This window comes from Pteropus alecto, unplaced genomic scaffold, assembly GCF_000325575.1.
Source record: "Pteropus alecto unplaced genomic scaffold, ASM32557v1 scaffold106, whole genome shotgun sequence".
NCBI classification, from domain to species: Eukaryota; Metazoa; Chordata; class Mammalia; order Chiroptera; family Pteropodidae; genus Pteropus; species Pteropus alecto.
Window position 1 is genome coordinate 4867509 of NW_006442103.1, and position 16177 is coordinate 4883685.

A 16177-nucleotide genomic window follows, 5' to 3' on the forward strand; every position below is an offset into this window, starting at 1 on the left:
TAATAAGACTTCAGTAATGACAGATTCTGATGCTGTCTATGACTTTTTCTTAGTTCTGATTTTTTTGGATATTACTTTTTGTATTTTCAGAACTTTTTAATAAGGAAAACAGCTGTGCCACATAACTGAGCTTTTATATATGCAGGTATGAATGTAAATATATGAAAATCTAGATCTAGCAATAGGAAGATACAAGATACACTGAAATATGCCTTTTATAAATATTTGAATAAGACAGGCATATAGTCATGTAATATATGCATTCTATATTTTTTAATGCTCCGAGATTGGTAATCTCTGTTCTTTTTTATATTCTCATGTCTATGTCTTACAGTCATATAGTACTAAATATGCTTTTGTTAAGTTCATATGAATGTCGAAATATAAAAATTTAAAGGTAGTCAAATTTTATCAAAAAAAGTATAAAATTATTTGGAATGCCAGTGGACAAATATCTCCCCAGAGAAACTAAATGACATAAACATTCTTTTTTTTTTTTTAGGTTTCTTTGGGAGTATATTTGGATTAATGGGTGTATACATTTATGATGGAGAACTGGTATCAAAAAATGGATTTTTTCAAGGATATAACCGAATGACCTGGATAGTTGTTGTTCTTCAGGTAAAGCATTTAAAGTTTTATATTCAATGCTAATAAACTTTATTTTAATATAATCAAAGTAGTTACTGACGGATGTGAGGAAAATTCTCTCCTGTTAGTGCTCTCACTATATCTAGTTTATTCAGGGGAGTTAAAATAGAACTGATCTTAATGCCACAATGAAAACTTACTTTGAAAGGGAACATGAATGAATTCCGTGGTGTTTAAATTTAACATAATTAAAATGCAAGTTTAAGAATAAAAGAGTTGAAGCTGAGGGCAACTTTTGATTTTTCTACAATTGTTATATAGGAAGTCTGTGGTCATTCCATTAAGGCTCGAGAAGCAGTTCTATGTATTTAAATCTGTAACAGTTTATAGCCTCATATTGTAGTTACATATTTGAACATTCTTGTCATATTACTTCAGTTTATAATTTGAAATTGTTCAAGGGTTGAGTAATTTCATCTCCAAAAAATACTTACTGAGACTGGAGGATATAAAGATGAAGATACAAGTCACTGCCCTCACAGAGGCTTTCTGTAGGGAGCAGTGTTCCTATGGAAGGTGGGTGAAATTGGCAAAGGATAGTTCTGTTTTGAAAGCAGGAAGGATACTTCTGTCTTTAAGATAAAAGGAGACAATGATAAGTGAAAATTCAGAGGAAATTTGAAGTAGAGATAGGGTAAGTCAGGAGAGTTTATGTACGATGGCTTTCATCCTAACAAGAGGGAAGCCCTCTTAAGAAGTGGCTGAAGACTTCAGTAAAAAAGGTTACTGACAGATTCAAGAGGGAGTAAATAGACAAATGAGAACATTGCGAAGTATTTGAATTCAAATATCAATTTGTAGTAATCTCAATTGTTACTTTCTCTAAAAAAGCTTCTGTCATTTGAGATGTGCAGTGGAAGTTGTTAAAGTGGGTAACCCAGATTTGGGAGCTGCTAAGTAGGGTTTGGCAGAAAACAAAACTATGAGATATGGTAAAATCTCATTATTTAAGTAACCACAATTGGAATTTGAGAGAGATTTGGTAGAGAGTTCTTTCTGTACTCTTAAAGGGAACTATTAAAACTGTGCTCTAGGAAAAGCAATCTGACAGCAATGAAAGGTGGCTTTACAATGAAGAGAAACTAGAGAAAGAAAGTGAAGTTATGAAACTATTGAAAGACTAGTAAAATGACTTTCAAGTTACACTTCATTTTGAATCAGAAGTAAAAGTATTTCACTAATCGGTATGACCAATCTTCTCATGTTTATCTGAGCAAGTGATGTTTAATTACTAAGTTGGATGAGGATAGATGTTTTATTTGTAATTTGGTCAAAGTTCACTATAACGAACTGCAGGTTACGCTCTTAGTTACTTTATCTACCTTTAGAAATAAAAGGGCTATTGAACAAAACCTAGAAGACTATTGGTTATAAGAGATATTTAGTAAAAATCACCTACTACAATAGGATTAAAGCTTCATTGAGTAATTGTTTTGAAAAGTAGTTTTATATATGTTTGTGTTTTAAAATAACCTTTAAAACTTCTGCAGGCACTTGGAGGCCTTGTAATAGCTGCTGTTATAAAATATGCGGATAATATTTTAAAAGGATTTGCGACCTCTTTATCCATAATATTATCAACACTGATATCCTATTTTTGGCTACAAGATTTTGTGCCCACCAGGTAATATCTTTTTTATTTCTTTAAATTTCCAAAAGTATATAGAAAAGTAAGAATTCTTCATAAGATCTGATCAGAAATAGTAAAAGATCCATTTAACTATCTTTTAAAAAATGTTTCAAACTAAATGCACAAAAAAATCTTCCACTGGAAAGCTTTTTATATCAATTTGGCTGGCTAGAATTTTCCCAATAGATCTGAATGGGTTTCTCCCCAAAGTAAAAGGTCATACAAAAGGTGATATAAAAGCCATATAAAAATGTTACTAAGTTATAAAATAAGTCATATAATGACATTTTAAAGTGCAGAATTTATAGAGCTAAACCTGGGAGACATTCTTGAAGTAGGCAGTTTATAGAAAGAAGGTGGCTCATGAAAAAACTATTAGGCGGTGGCAGGAAGAATAGTTGTTTGGACAAGAATTTTAAAAGGAATGGTGGGTGAAGCAGGAGCCCCAGGACTGTAGTGTCATTATCACAGTACGATCAATGCAGCCATGGACGTATAGATACAATTCTGTTAGAAAGAGGGGGTTCAAATCTTTGAAATAATCATTAAACTCTGATAGTTTTTTTTTCCTAATTTTTTTAACAAAATGTTTTTCTCTCAGAAACATGGAAAAATAGCTGCCTTGAGAAGCAGAGGTTTCCTGGCATTATTACGTATGCTAGTAGGTCCTGTTAGAGATATCAGAGAATGGATATCTGGAGTGGATAGGAAGCTGGATCAGAAAACTTTTCAGTTAAGCATATGATTTTACACAATTCCAGAGTTCCAGAAAGCTAAGAAAAGGTCATAATGACTGCAGTTTTCAGTCAGAAGCTTATCCAAAGTGTTAATAATTACCAGATATTCTTATGGTAGTAATTTTCTTCAAGATACATTGTAGAAAGTTTTGTTATTTTAATCTTATATGTATACCTGCAACTGAGGCTTTTGAAAAGTTGCCCATTTGCATCAAGTCAACACTAGGTGTTTATGATAACAGATAATTATTGCGCTCCTTATACTAGGCAACATTAAATGAGGAGCACATGGTTGAGCAGGAGAGCAGAATTGGAAATAATGTATTATTTAATACAGTATTGTAAGTGTTGTCATAGAGTAACTCTGCCAAGGGGAGTGAATCTTAGAGACGTTAGACCTGAGTTTTACGAATAAGCAATTTTCTTGGGAGAAGGAGTATTGCAGGCAATAGATATCATTTATAAGGACACTGTCCTGAAAGACACGTTGTGTTCACTGAATGGAGTGGCTGAATTATATAGACTGAGAGGGATGGAGTGTGGGAGATGAGGTTGGAGGGACCACTTTAGGATGGGCCCTTTTTTTCAATAAGAATTAGTGATCTTTTTCCTTTCCTGAGGAAATGTTTTGTTTGTTGTTTTTAAGGTAGGGGTGTGACTTTGAACTGTCAATAGAAACTTTTAAACCAAGACCAATTCATGTTCCTGTAGGAGCATTTTGAAGAACATACCTGTTAAAAGTTAAGATTGGCATTCCAGCTTATGTCCAGTGTAGGTTCCAGTACCAGTTTAAGGTCATTTCCAAATCATAGAAAGGCATTATATCTATGGATAGGTAAAATAAAGTAAGTCTCCTGTATTTAATCTTATTTCCCTTTATAAAGCATCCTATAAAAATTGGTGCTGAGTTTTGCTTATTACTACCTTGGATTTTAAACTGAACTTCACTTTGGTTTGAAAAGAATGCAATTTTCCCTTTTATATTTTCAAATATTAAAAAAAAATTGAGATCTTATTATTCAATGTATCGTAGGCAAAAGACATATTAAGACGAAATACATTTAAAACACCTTTGGGAGACAGTATAGTGAAGTGAATGGACATGCAGGCTCTGGAGTCAGACATACTTGGATTTGAATTCCATCTGCTGCTTAGAGTTGTGGGACTTAAAGCAAGCTACTTTGTAAACCTGTTTCCTTACATATTGAAAAATGAAGACAGTACTACTACTTCCTCATGGGGTTGTTGTGAGAACTAAATGAAATAATGCATGTAAAACACTTAGCTGAATACTTGGAATGTATTAAGTAGACTATATTTGTTAGCCATATTACAGGAACATTTTTTTTTTCCAAATTATACTTGTTTGTATAGTAAAGGAAGAGAAGGAACTTGTTTTGCTTTTAATTCAATTTTTTCTTTTATATTTTTTCTTCATCTATTTAGTGTCTTTTTCCTTGGAGCCATCCTTGTAATAGCAGCGACTTTCCTATATGGTTATGATCCCAAACCTGCAGGAAATCCCACTAAAGCATAGTCGAATATTGTCTTTAATGGGTTTTCACAATGGTGCACTAGGAATCTCAACATTAAGCCTAACAGAAGACTTCTACAGATTCTAAGAAGGTATCATGCTGAATCTGATTATATTGTTCAAATGGTTTGAAAATATAAATGTTTAAGGATAAAATATGTGTATATGTAACAAAATTCCTATTGCATCTAGAAATCAAAACTTGAAAGTATTTCCAGGGATTAGAATTATTGGAAGAAACTTGAAATCTGAATTTAAAAAATATTTTACCTTTTTGATTACTGCAGAAATAAATGTCCTATGCACTCTTTGCAAGAGCACACAAACAACAAATGCCAGATATCAATTTCTGCAAATTAGATCTATTTAATCTTATTAAATGTTTTTTAATCTTACTATTTCTGTACAGATATATCAAATTATGTGGAATATTCAAAGTTTGAAAATTATAATTACCTATAAAGCTGTGAAGAAATAGAAGTTTGATCTTAATATCATTTTCATGTACCTGAGATTTTTATATTTATACAGAAGATTACTAAGCAAAGGATTGCTAAATGTTATTTGTTCACTTACACAAAAATTGGTAAAGTAACATTCTGAGTCTGATTTGTCAGAGAATAAAAATTCATATTTAAATTTAATGTAGAGAAATATACACATCTGTTTCTCCATCTACATGTTAAGATCTTTTACTCTTTCAAAACTGCTGAAAGCAATCCGGAGGCTCTCTGGCTAGATAATAGCCAGTGACCTCTACGCTAATGGAGTTTTGTCCTTATCCTCTTAATTGCATTTCTTTTCTGTAAATCAAATAAATCTTTAGTATTACTTTAAATTAAATTCTGTGTGTAAATTTCCAGTAAAGTTTTAATATGTAATTTAAAGAGATTAAATACTCATTTAATAATTTAAAATTATTATCTAATATCTCCATCTGGAGAATTTTGAACTATCAAAGCATGTACTGTATACAATTAGAATGTTTTTAAATGAGTATTTTACTCATTGATCTGTAAAAACTTCCTTTAATCTACAACTGTTGACAAAAAACACCAAAAAGTTAGTAGGACTGATATCAATGAATTGAGACCAAAATGACTTTTCTTGGAGACATTCCAGGTTGCCATGATATTACATTATTTTAAATAGCACTATATCTATAAATTCAGGGCTGCTCAGCAGAACTTCATGGGCCTCTCATAAACCCAGGAACACTCTGATCACATGTCTGGGAGAGCTAGCTGAGTTCCAAGTTCCCTTTCTGTGGCCCTACCACAGCTGCTGGGGAGAAGCCACCGCTGGGCTTTAAATAGTGGTTTCTTTTCCACTTTGATTAGCACTAGAGTTGAGGTTACAATTATACAAGTTATTTAATAACTTGGCTCACGGGAGAGAAAATATAGCAGAAATGATAAGATGGATTGGGCAAAAAAATCAGAATGTAGGTTTAATTTCATTATCTGCTAGACAAAATTACCCATTGAGTATAAGAAGTATTTGATTTCTTTCACTCATATTTTACATATTTTTAAAAGTTTTCTGTTGTAATGGTATAAAAACTGTAAAAAGTAAATATTTTTATGTCATTCTAATGGATTTTGTCGAACAGAATTTGGCTCAAAAATACTATTTTACAAACTTGGGTACTCTTGGCTAATTAGGATGGGCTGTGTTACTCTGCTGATGCAATCCTAGTCTTTATAAGACACAGGCTTAATCTATTTCATTCAGAGTTCAAATGTGTTAAAATTACAAAATATTTTAAATCATTTTGCTGGTGATTCCAAAATGTCACCAAGTAAATTTTCTGGAAACTTGACTTAATGATTTTCAATGGCCAGGTAAAAATACCTGTTCAAATATTTGCTTAATAACTTTACCACATTTCGAGCATAGTGTTTTTAGACTGTGGCAACACTCAGACTTACGTCTTATTACCTACTGCTAAGTGAAATCTAAATCTTGCAAATGCACAGAATTTGAGATTAAATGTAAAGATTTATGTTCAGTCCACAAGAAGTACTGGTTAGGTACTTATGTATTAATCAGTAGGCATTCACAATTAATTGTTAATTCAGGTTTAATCTGTCCCTATTTTAACAATTCAAAAAATGATAGAAGGGCATGATTGGATATCAGACATGTTAGTACAGTAATAAAATATTTTCAGGTGTCCAAAATAACACAATTTTAAAGATTCCCAAGAAAATTTATAAAATTGTAATCAAGAGTTATAAGGAGAAAATAGTCTAAAGTATATTTTCAAAGCAATTTTTTATTGTATTTTGCTTTTCCAGTTAGTAGGTTTGAAAATGTTATTAGAGATTGGGTTGTGTAGTTTATAATTTTTAATTCATAAAGAAATAGTCATATTTCAAAAGATGAATCTATATCTTGTCATAATACAGATAATGCCATTTTCTTGTGTGCGATATGTTTTGATGACCTCCAAAAAAGCCTTATTGTATTAACCTTTTATAATGATGACACCTTGAGCATTTAAATTCTTATACTTTTTAAAGTTTACTTATCTCTCAACTACTTTATTCATTATAAAAATGTGCTAATTCATGGGAGGAAAGTGCCAATTGATATTCTATTAAACTTAAGAATATGGTATTTAGAAATAAAAGTTTGAAATGCCACATGTAGATGTTTCAACACAGTAATGTTATCAGTTCTGTAATAAATGATTTTAGAGAAGTTATAGGCTACTTTTATGGTAGAAAATGTAGTTTAGAGATGCAAAATTTAAATGTTTACATCAATATATATTGAATGTCACAATTTCATAGAAGGAAAAGTAATTTGATATGTAAACTAGATTTCAAGGAGAAAGAATCTGAAACTAATTGATGTTGTGCTCAGTAGACATAATGCAATGCTGACTATTCTTAAGAATTGATATTTCTCCTACATATCAAATTATTGGACTTTTAAAATGTCATTGTATAGTCATTCAACTGATTTTTTTTTTTTTTAAAAAAACAGGGTTTAGCATTACTCGTATTTACACTTTCATTGTTATAATATTTAATTACATATAGATGCATGCTTTACATAAGAAAAGGTTTATAAAAATTATTTATGCTATATTGACAGTCATCTTAAGGCTCTCTAAGATATGTAGCATATTTAAATTATAGGACCAAAGAAAAAACAACTGTTATCAAACTCTGGTCCTGTGTGCCTTGCTTTACCAAAATACCTGACTTTTCTATAAGATATTACTGTAATTCACAACTTCGGACACATGGGCAAAATTAGGATGTTTTAAAAATAACTATAATTCAATGTTTTAGTTTTTCAACATTTGCTCTTTATATCTATTATCTAACAGAATATTAAAATGGGTATATAAGCGTTAGAGAATAGTGCTTATTTAAATAAATTATGGCATCATTGCTCCATCATTGAGCTTTTGAAACTTTAACAATTGTATATAACTGTCATTTTTTATTTCTTATTACAAGATATAATTTACTGTGATTTAAAAAATATTTTTAATGATTTGGATTCTGAATTTGTCTATATGTCTGTATTTTATTTGTTTGAAAGATTCTTTTGGGTTTGGGAATATAATTTGTATATTTAAATTTTTTATGGTGTAATTCAAAGGACTATATAAACTGGTCTTTTGTTAAATGGCTTTTTAAAATTGACATTTTCTTTGTCATTTTTTGGTATCCAGTTATTATTTAGTAGATTTACGGAAATAGGTTTTTTCATAATTAACTATATAAATTTTTTTGAATATTTCCTTTGTTCCCTATTCACCTGTGTCTGATTTGACCAATGAATTAGTCTCCTCTGTATATATCAAGAATGACTCACTGATCATTTCCCTACCTTTCTAGTTACTTTTATCACATGGAGTCTTTTTTTCTAGCCTATGCTCTAGCATAAAAGACTGGGTTTTATTTAAACTAGTTAGAATTTCTCTACCTGTATGATGATAATAGCCTAAAACTTGTTTTAAATTAATTATCTGTTTGCTAGCCTCATGGTTAAGTATTTATAGTAGTTGCTATATATTTTCTTCATAATTTGAATATAATTGCTCCTTCTCTGTGTATCAATTCAATGCATAGGGATCAAATGATAAGCAATATAGAGGAAGTAACCTTGTAGAGAATACTTTAGTTATTTTAAAAGATCACTAAAATAAGAATATCAGCATTTTAAAAATGCATACTTTTCTTTGGTATCTTCTCATGAAAAGAGCTTCTTTAATTTTTTTTGTATTGGAATTCTTCTTTTGTTGAAAATACTGTATATCATGTTCCTTGAATCCAAGTGCTATACAAATACACCTCATTCTAAATCTTATAGCAGTTACTACAATTCAGCGGAGTCAGATAATGACCAGCAGTAGTAATCATAACAGTCTTTCACTGTTCCTAAAAAGGGAATTCCTTCAAGCAGGACTGATGACATAAACACTCCAGAAGGGAAAATAGCAAAGAGGAAATAATTACCTTCAAATTACAAAGATTTGAAATTCTACTATAGTGGAGAGTATCTTGGTGACTGCAAATGCAGGGGTTTCCCAAATACACTTTCAGGTCTGATAATTCACTAGAAAGATAGAAGTCACTGAAAGCTGTTATACTCACAATCCATTTATTACAGAAAAAGGATACAAAGTAGAATCAGCCAAAGGAAAAGAAACAAGGGCTGAATCTAAGGGAGGAGCCAAACACTAGTCTTCCTTTCCAAGTTGTCTGCTCCCCATCGAGTCATGGACAGTGTTATCTACTCCTGGCCACAGTGTATAATAGTACACAAAGAAGACTGCCAACAGGAAAGCTCCCCCAAGCTTTGCTGTCAGATTCTTATTGAAGCTTTATTACTTGGCATGATTGATTGGTTCTTTGCACATGGAGATAAACTCACTCTCTACTCCCTGCCCCTCCCTGGAGATCTGGCTAACATCAGGCTCTAGGGGCTCACCCTGAGTCACCTTGTTAGTATAAATTATCAGATGTGGTCTGAGGGGCCAACCAGGAATAACAAAGACACTCATCACTGGGACCTCCTAAAGATGTAAGCCAGCACTTTCTTTGCATGGGTAAGGCCAAATTCCTTACTACAAAGTGACCATTCATCTCTCTATACATATTCTCCTCAACTAATGAGGATGACACAAGCAATGACAATTGCTTAAAAAGGCCTTTATACATTGTCATGTTTAATTTCAGAAATTTTGTCAAGCGATTCTGAATAAAACATGACTCAATAGTAGAAAAACATGGTTATAATCAGATACAGTGCTAAATAGCACATATAGTATTCATTTAATTTTCAGTTCTGATGTTTAATGACAACTTTTAATGCTGGAATATCTTAAAGATCAACAAATTTAAAAAATTGTAAACTTTATGCTGTATATTAATATACAATTTTGAGCTAATTTTAAATTACCATTAACTATCACTATTACAAAGAAGAATTAATAGACTAAGACTGATCCAGTTGTTACTCTGGCTCACAGTAGGGCTTCTCTGTTTATTAGGTCTACATTTCTGGTCATCCTTTACTAGGGTTAAGTATCGGCCTTCTATTGGATCTAATCAGTTTTTCATTTATGCATTTACTTACATTTATTTCTTTAGGATTTCTAATATGCTAAAATAACTTCCTTAAAACAATACGGTTTTCCTTTGGAAATAAAGAGTTTACCCAAGATGTACACTTCCATCCTTTTTGAAGTAGGTCTCACTGAAAGTTTAAAAGAATGATGAAAGTTGTTATAGTGTTTTGGAATAATCATCTGAAAATGTACTCTTGTTAAAATGTGATTTAAATGTGGAGTGAGAGGTTTAGTTAAATGTGCTAAATCAAAATTCACTGATGTATTTTTAAGTGAATATCTTTGTTTATATGTTTACCCTTTTAAAAGACACTGCATATTCAGGCATGATTTCTAATTATTGAGGGTTTAAGTTTTCTCCTTTAGGATAAAGTTTTCTTATATTCTATTTTATTCTGCTTGGATAGTAATTACAGCAGTTAAAAATTATGATGCTAAATGCTTTCTCTAATATATTCAAGCTGCTTCAGTTGGTTTTCTAAATAGTATTGCAAAGGTAGAGTAATATTTCTTGTTTGACTAATTACAAAAAGTCATGACAGAGGTGAGCCCATGTTTCATTTTATGACTATTTCAAAAGTATTGCTATGAATTCTAGAATTTTAAAACCTGAAGCTTACTTTGGACGTTATAAGCATAATGCCCAAATTTTCCAGTACTTTATACTATTTGTATCCATTTGCTTTATAGAATAGATTTGTTTTTATTTTGAATATTTTGTTTTTACAATATTGTTACTATTTTAAAATCTTCAATCATGCTGTCAGATTGTGCCACTTTAGCTTTGAAAAATTCATGGGATATCCACATGTTCTCACGAAGTAGGCCTTTAAAGACATCCAAAAATTTTTTAAAATTTTCTCCAGCTTTTCATTTTGAAAAATTTTGAACATACATAGAAGTTGAAAGAATGGCATACCCACTGACTCTCCACCTAAATTCGACAGATATTAACATTTTGCTATACTAGCTTTATCAGAACATTTTACTTTTAAATACTTCAGCATATTTAATCTAAAAGTTAGGACATTTTTCTAATTAAACACAATACCATTATCGTACTTAAGAAAACTCAAAACAATTCAATTGTATCATCAGAGTTCATATTCAGATATTTCCAATTGTCTCAAAAAATGACTTTTTACAGTTATTTTGGTTTTGAACCAGGATTCAGTGAAGGTTCATATTTTGTTTTAGATTGTCTTTTAGTCTAGCAGACCCTTTCTTGTACTCCCATGGGTTTTTCTCCATGATGTGGGCCCACCTCCTCCATGACATATTACGTGGGAAGACGTAATTCTAGATTGTCTCATTATTAATGATGATAATCAGTCATTTGGTCAAGGTGGTGACTACCAGATCTTTCATTGTAAAGGTCATTTTTCCCCCTTAGTAATTAATAATCTCTAGAGTAATGTTTTGGTACAATGAGAATATTGTTTCCTTTTATTCAGTGACTTTAGCATCTATTAATGATTCTTAACTGAATAATTTACTACATTGAGATTCAAAAAATTTTTAGTTCTCAAATTTTCTACATTAGTTTATATTCTATTTTTAAAAGACTATTTTTCCCTCCTTTTCCTCAATGCCCCTCTTTTTTCAACTATCACTATGTTTTCAAATTACTCAATGTATTATACAGTCAATTATGGACACAGTGCTTTTTATGTTCATACTGTGAGCCAGTAGCCAGTGGAAATCACTGCAAACTACCTCATGTGTCTTTTAGATGTGACTGCATTAGTGTGAGTTCCTCCTTGCTTCCAGGACAAGATGTCCCAGGCTCACTTTGTACTCCTCCTATCCCAAATCTGGAATATCAGCTATTTCTCCAAGGAGCCCTGTTCCTTTTATGGAGGATGAGATTTGGCCTCCATTTGCTTCTAGCCCAATTCAGTGGCCAGAGCTAGGAAATAATTTTAAGAGATCATGAATGCATATTGATATTTGCAATTAAAATTCAGTATTACAAGGTTTTTTAATTTTATATTTGCCTCTCTTTTCTCTTACAGTTAAAATATTGGTTCCAAATAACATTCATGTATTTGCTCACATTTTTTTATGTAGTATATGTTTCAGCATTATAATATCAATATTACTAATGGTAAACATACTGAATAAAATTTAAAGTTTCATTGCAGTTCTCTTCTTAGAATAATAGCCCAGTAAGGATGTTTAGTCAGAGTATTGCATTCAAAAGTTAGTGGAAATCTGTTTTTTCTCCAGCTGGTTATCAGTGTCATAGGATTGGTTCATTTGTTTGTGTTCAATTTTAGAATTTACTTTAAAGTTTTTACTTTTTGAATATATGAAGCCTTTACATGGTTCAAAGTTAAAACTATATAAAAAATATACTCAGAGAAGTCTAGCTGTCATAGAGAACCTATTCCTACCCACCTCCTATAGTTAATTATCTTATTTAGTTTCTAGTTTGTTTCTTTTTGAAAAATAAATTATGTATATTGCTATTCTTACTGTGTTTCTTTCACTATGTAATAGCGTGTATTCTTTGCTTTTAAAATTTTTTGTTTAGAAAGGTTTGTATGTTCTAGTGTATACTAGAACATGTATACTGGTAACATTTTATGTAATGTCTTAGAGCCTCCTTTTTGCTTGTCTAGGCTTCTACTATTTATTTTGCCATCTTTAAATGATGTTCTGTGACTCCCATCTAACTGCCTTTGTGATAACCAAAGAACCAATGCTACGTATGCTACTCCTTTCACACATCTAATTTTTGTTGCCTTTTTTCTATTGATTAGTACATTGTTTACACACTATATTCTCACTCTAGTCCCTGCCTTTGTTATAAAATTAAAAATATTTTGAATATATTTAATCCTTTCCACCACTACTTTAGCTTAAGTCTTCCCAATCAACTTTTCACTGAATGAAGCTCTTCTAGTAAAGTATTCAAGGAAGGATTGTAGGTACAGTATTCCCCCAATTCTGGCATGTTTAAAATTTCTTCTAGAGCCTACTTTATAGCTTGACTAGATATAAAATCCTTAGCTCACACTTTCCTTGAGTTTTTTTCCCTTGAGTTTTTTGAAGTGTTGCCTTATTGTTGTGTTGACTGGTGTTATTGTCAAGTCTGGCACCACTTGATCCTCCCACCCCGAAAATGTTAATTGTTTTTTGTTGTTGTTGGTTTTTGCCTGGAAGCCCAGATCATTTTTTTCACATCATTTTCATTCTGATCCTTTTTTCCCCTTTTGTTCTCATAGCTGATTTATTCCTCTCCTCTGTTTCTTACTTTCGTTTATATCTATTCTCTTAGGAACCCTGTAGTTTTCATTTTTTAGATTATTTTGTTTCCGTATATTACCTGAGTTTGATCGACTCTCATTTCAGATCTTCCTGTTTTGAAATTTTTATTTGTTGAATCCTTTTATGTCTGCAAATGCTTATTTAATGATATTCATATTGGAATGTTGGATATATCTTTCCTCTATTTATTGTCTATATTTGAAACCTGCATTTTGTTCTCTTTCTATTGAAGCCTTGTTAGGTTTTTAGTGGCTTTTTCTGTTCTTGATAAAATGTGTTGAATTTTCTTGGATTAGCAAGAACAGCTGGTTCAGTGGAAGGGAGGGGCTAAGGGATGTGGTGACTGAATTTCATAGTTAAAGAATGCCCTCTTCTGTTAGTGTAATGAACTGCAGTTTCTTTAATAAATGGTTCATTTGGGGTTTTTGGATTCTGTGATACAATCTTGTTTCTTTAGCCACTTGCCTTTTTAAAGGATCCTTCTCCCTTCCAAGGTGCCTCATGAAGTGTTCTCATCTTTCCAAACCCTTATTCTTGTGTGTTTCCAAGCCTGATTCTTGGCCACCTCACTAATTTTGGGAACTCCCAAAATCCTTCCAAATCATTCCCTTTTGCTTATGTAAGCTAGTGCTAGTTTCTGTTGACTGTAACCAAAGAAACCTGACATATCAACCTCTTAATGTAAAGTCTGTGAATCTTTACAACCCCAAATCACAAAGCCACAGTATATATACAATAAGTCTGTTAGAACAAGACTCATCTCTATCATTTCCTATTGCAACTATTCTAGCACAAACCTGGGACATTCTGGACATTCGCTGTGTTAAATTTCTTATTACATCATTTCTAACAGCATTTATCACAATCTGCAATTATCTTTCTTTTATGTTTGTTTTATAATTGTATTCTCCAGTATAATGCAAGCTCCATGTAGATAATATCTTATTATTGATGTATCACCAGTGTCTAGTAAAATTGACAAACGTGAGTATTCAATGTTTTTTTTTGAATGAATGGTCAATAATCAGTTCTTAAGGTAAAACTGGTGCAGCTGGATGAAGTAAGATTTTGAGGGGCTATAAAAAAAACAATAACCACACAGTAAATGATCTTATCAGCCCTCAATATCTTCACTTATGAAATCCATCTCATATTACTTTCTCTAAAGAATTTCAAGTTAAAATTCAACTAAAATGTTTCAGCAAGATAATAGTTTAAAACAAATGATAAGTTTATCTATTGATGGGAAAGTGTAACTTGAAGTATCAGACTAAAATGCCTTTCTTTCCATGCAAATTGGTTTGTTTTCTGTTTCTAGTCAGTTATGTACATAGAAGGAACAGAAAACCAAATTTTTTAACATTTTATTCTGAAATACTTTCAAACTAACAGAAAAGTTGCAGGAATAGTACAAAGAACATTCTCTTTACCTTGTGTATTAGTTAATTATCTATAGCCATGTAACAACTACTCCAAAGCTCAGTGGTGTAAAACAAGTACTTTTTCTCTTATAGTTTCTGAGAGTCAGGAAACCAGGAGTGGCTACACTGGGTGGTCCTCACTCAGGGTTTCCTGGAGTTAGTCATGTTGGCAGGGGTTGCAGTCAGCTAAAGGCCGGACAAGAACTGGAGGATGTGCTCCCAAGATAACTCTCACTGTTGGTAGGAGGCCTCAATTCCTGGACTCCTGGCTTGAGTATCCATATGGCAGCTGGCTTCCCCCAGACTTGAGCCCAGAGTGAATGATAGAAAGCTAGCAGGAAGATGCTGTGCCTTTTGTGACCTACCCTCTGAAGTCTGCGCTGTCACTTCTTTATTCTGTTGGCTAGAAAAGAGTCACTGAGCCCAGCCCACAACTCAAGAGGGGAATTAGACTCCACCTCTTCTAGAGAAAAATATCATTGAATGTGTGAACATAGCTTAAAACCATCATACCCTAATTCACTAATTTTTAACATCTTGCCATTTTGCTTTCACTCTGTTTCCCCCTCTTCACATACATATACGTGTTATTCTTAAACATTTGAGGGTAGGCAGCACGCATCCCTTCACTCCTTAAGACTTCAGTGTATATTTCTTAAGGAAAAGGATATCCTTTTATGTAACACAGTACACTTAGGAACATCAAAACTTAACATCGTCATACTTTAATCTGCAGCCCATATTCCACTTGTGTCAATTGTTCTTTCTAGCATTTCACCCCCCACACCCCCCCCCCACTAAAATTGGTTTTTAAACAATATGGCAAAACAGGTAGTGGGCTACAAAGTGTGACAGGTTATGTAAATTTTTATTGGCAGGGAACAAGGAAAAGGTTTCTGGACGAGGGAGCTGGAAACAGGCATGTTCCAGTAAAGCTCTTAGGAGGACATGACTTAGAGCTCTTAGGAGGACCAGAAGGACAAGACTATTTCTGAAATATCAGTTTATCCTTACTCCTTCACTTATCCCTTATTTCTAGCAAACGATTTCAACTGTCCCCTTCGGTTCCCGTTTTGTTCAGAACACAGTTGAAGGGAGCACTGATAGTTGAGGATGCCTGGCTAGAATTCCAATGCAACAACCGTTTGTCAGTGCTATTTCCCTGAGCGGATAATTTACAGAAACTTACATTTATTCGCCTGTGAAGGGGACTCTAACGGTCCCTACCGCCCAGGGCTGTTTGAGGATTAAGCGAGCCGGTGAACGTAAATACAGTCTCCGGGCGGCCAGCAACCTGGGCAAGCCCACCCGCTTCCCTCCCGGCTTCCCCGCGGC

At 32.6% G+C, this 16177-nt stretch overlaps 2 protein-coding genes across 3 annotated transcripts in view; both read left to right on the forward strand.

The window, feature by feature from the left end:
* The window catches only part of SLC35A3 (solute carrier family 35 member A3), a 29163-nt gene extending 20946 nt beyond the window's left edge, over positions 1-8217 (forward strand). For both annotated transcript variants that reach the window (XM_006919557.3, XM_015595446.2), the window contains exons 6-8: positions 503-621; positions 2142-2275; positions 4465-8217. In XM_006919557.3, coding sequence (XP_006919619.1) covers positions 503-621; positions 2142-2275; positions 4465-4555 — 344 coding nt within the window. In that variant the 3' untranslated portion in view covers positions 4556-8217. The remainder of the gene's footprint in view (positions 1-502; positions 622-2141; positions 2276-4464) is intronic.
* Positions 8218-15661: 7444 nt separating this feature from the next.
* The window catches only part of MFSD14A (major facilitator superfamily domain containing 14A), a 30090-nt gene continuing 29574 nt past the window's right edge, over positions 15662-16177 (forward strand). Inside the window, exon 1 of the mRNA XM_025052290.1 lies at positions 15662-15673. Coding sequence (XP_024908058.1) covers positions 15662-15673 — 12 coding nt within the window. The remainder of the gene's footprint in view (positions 15674-16177) is intronic.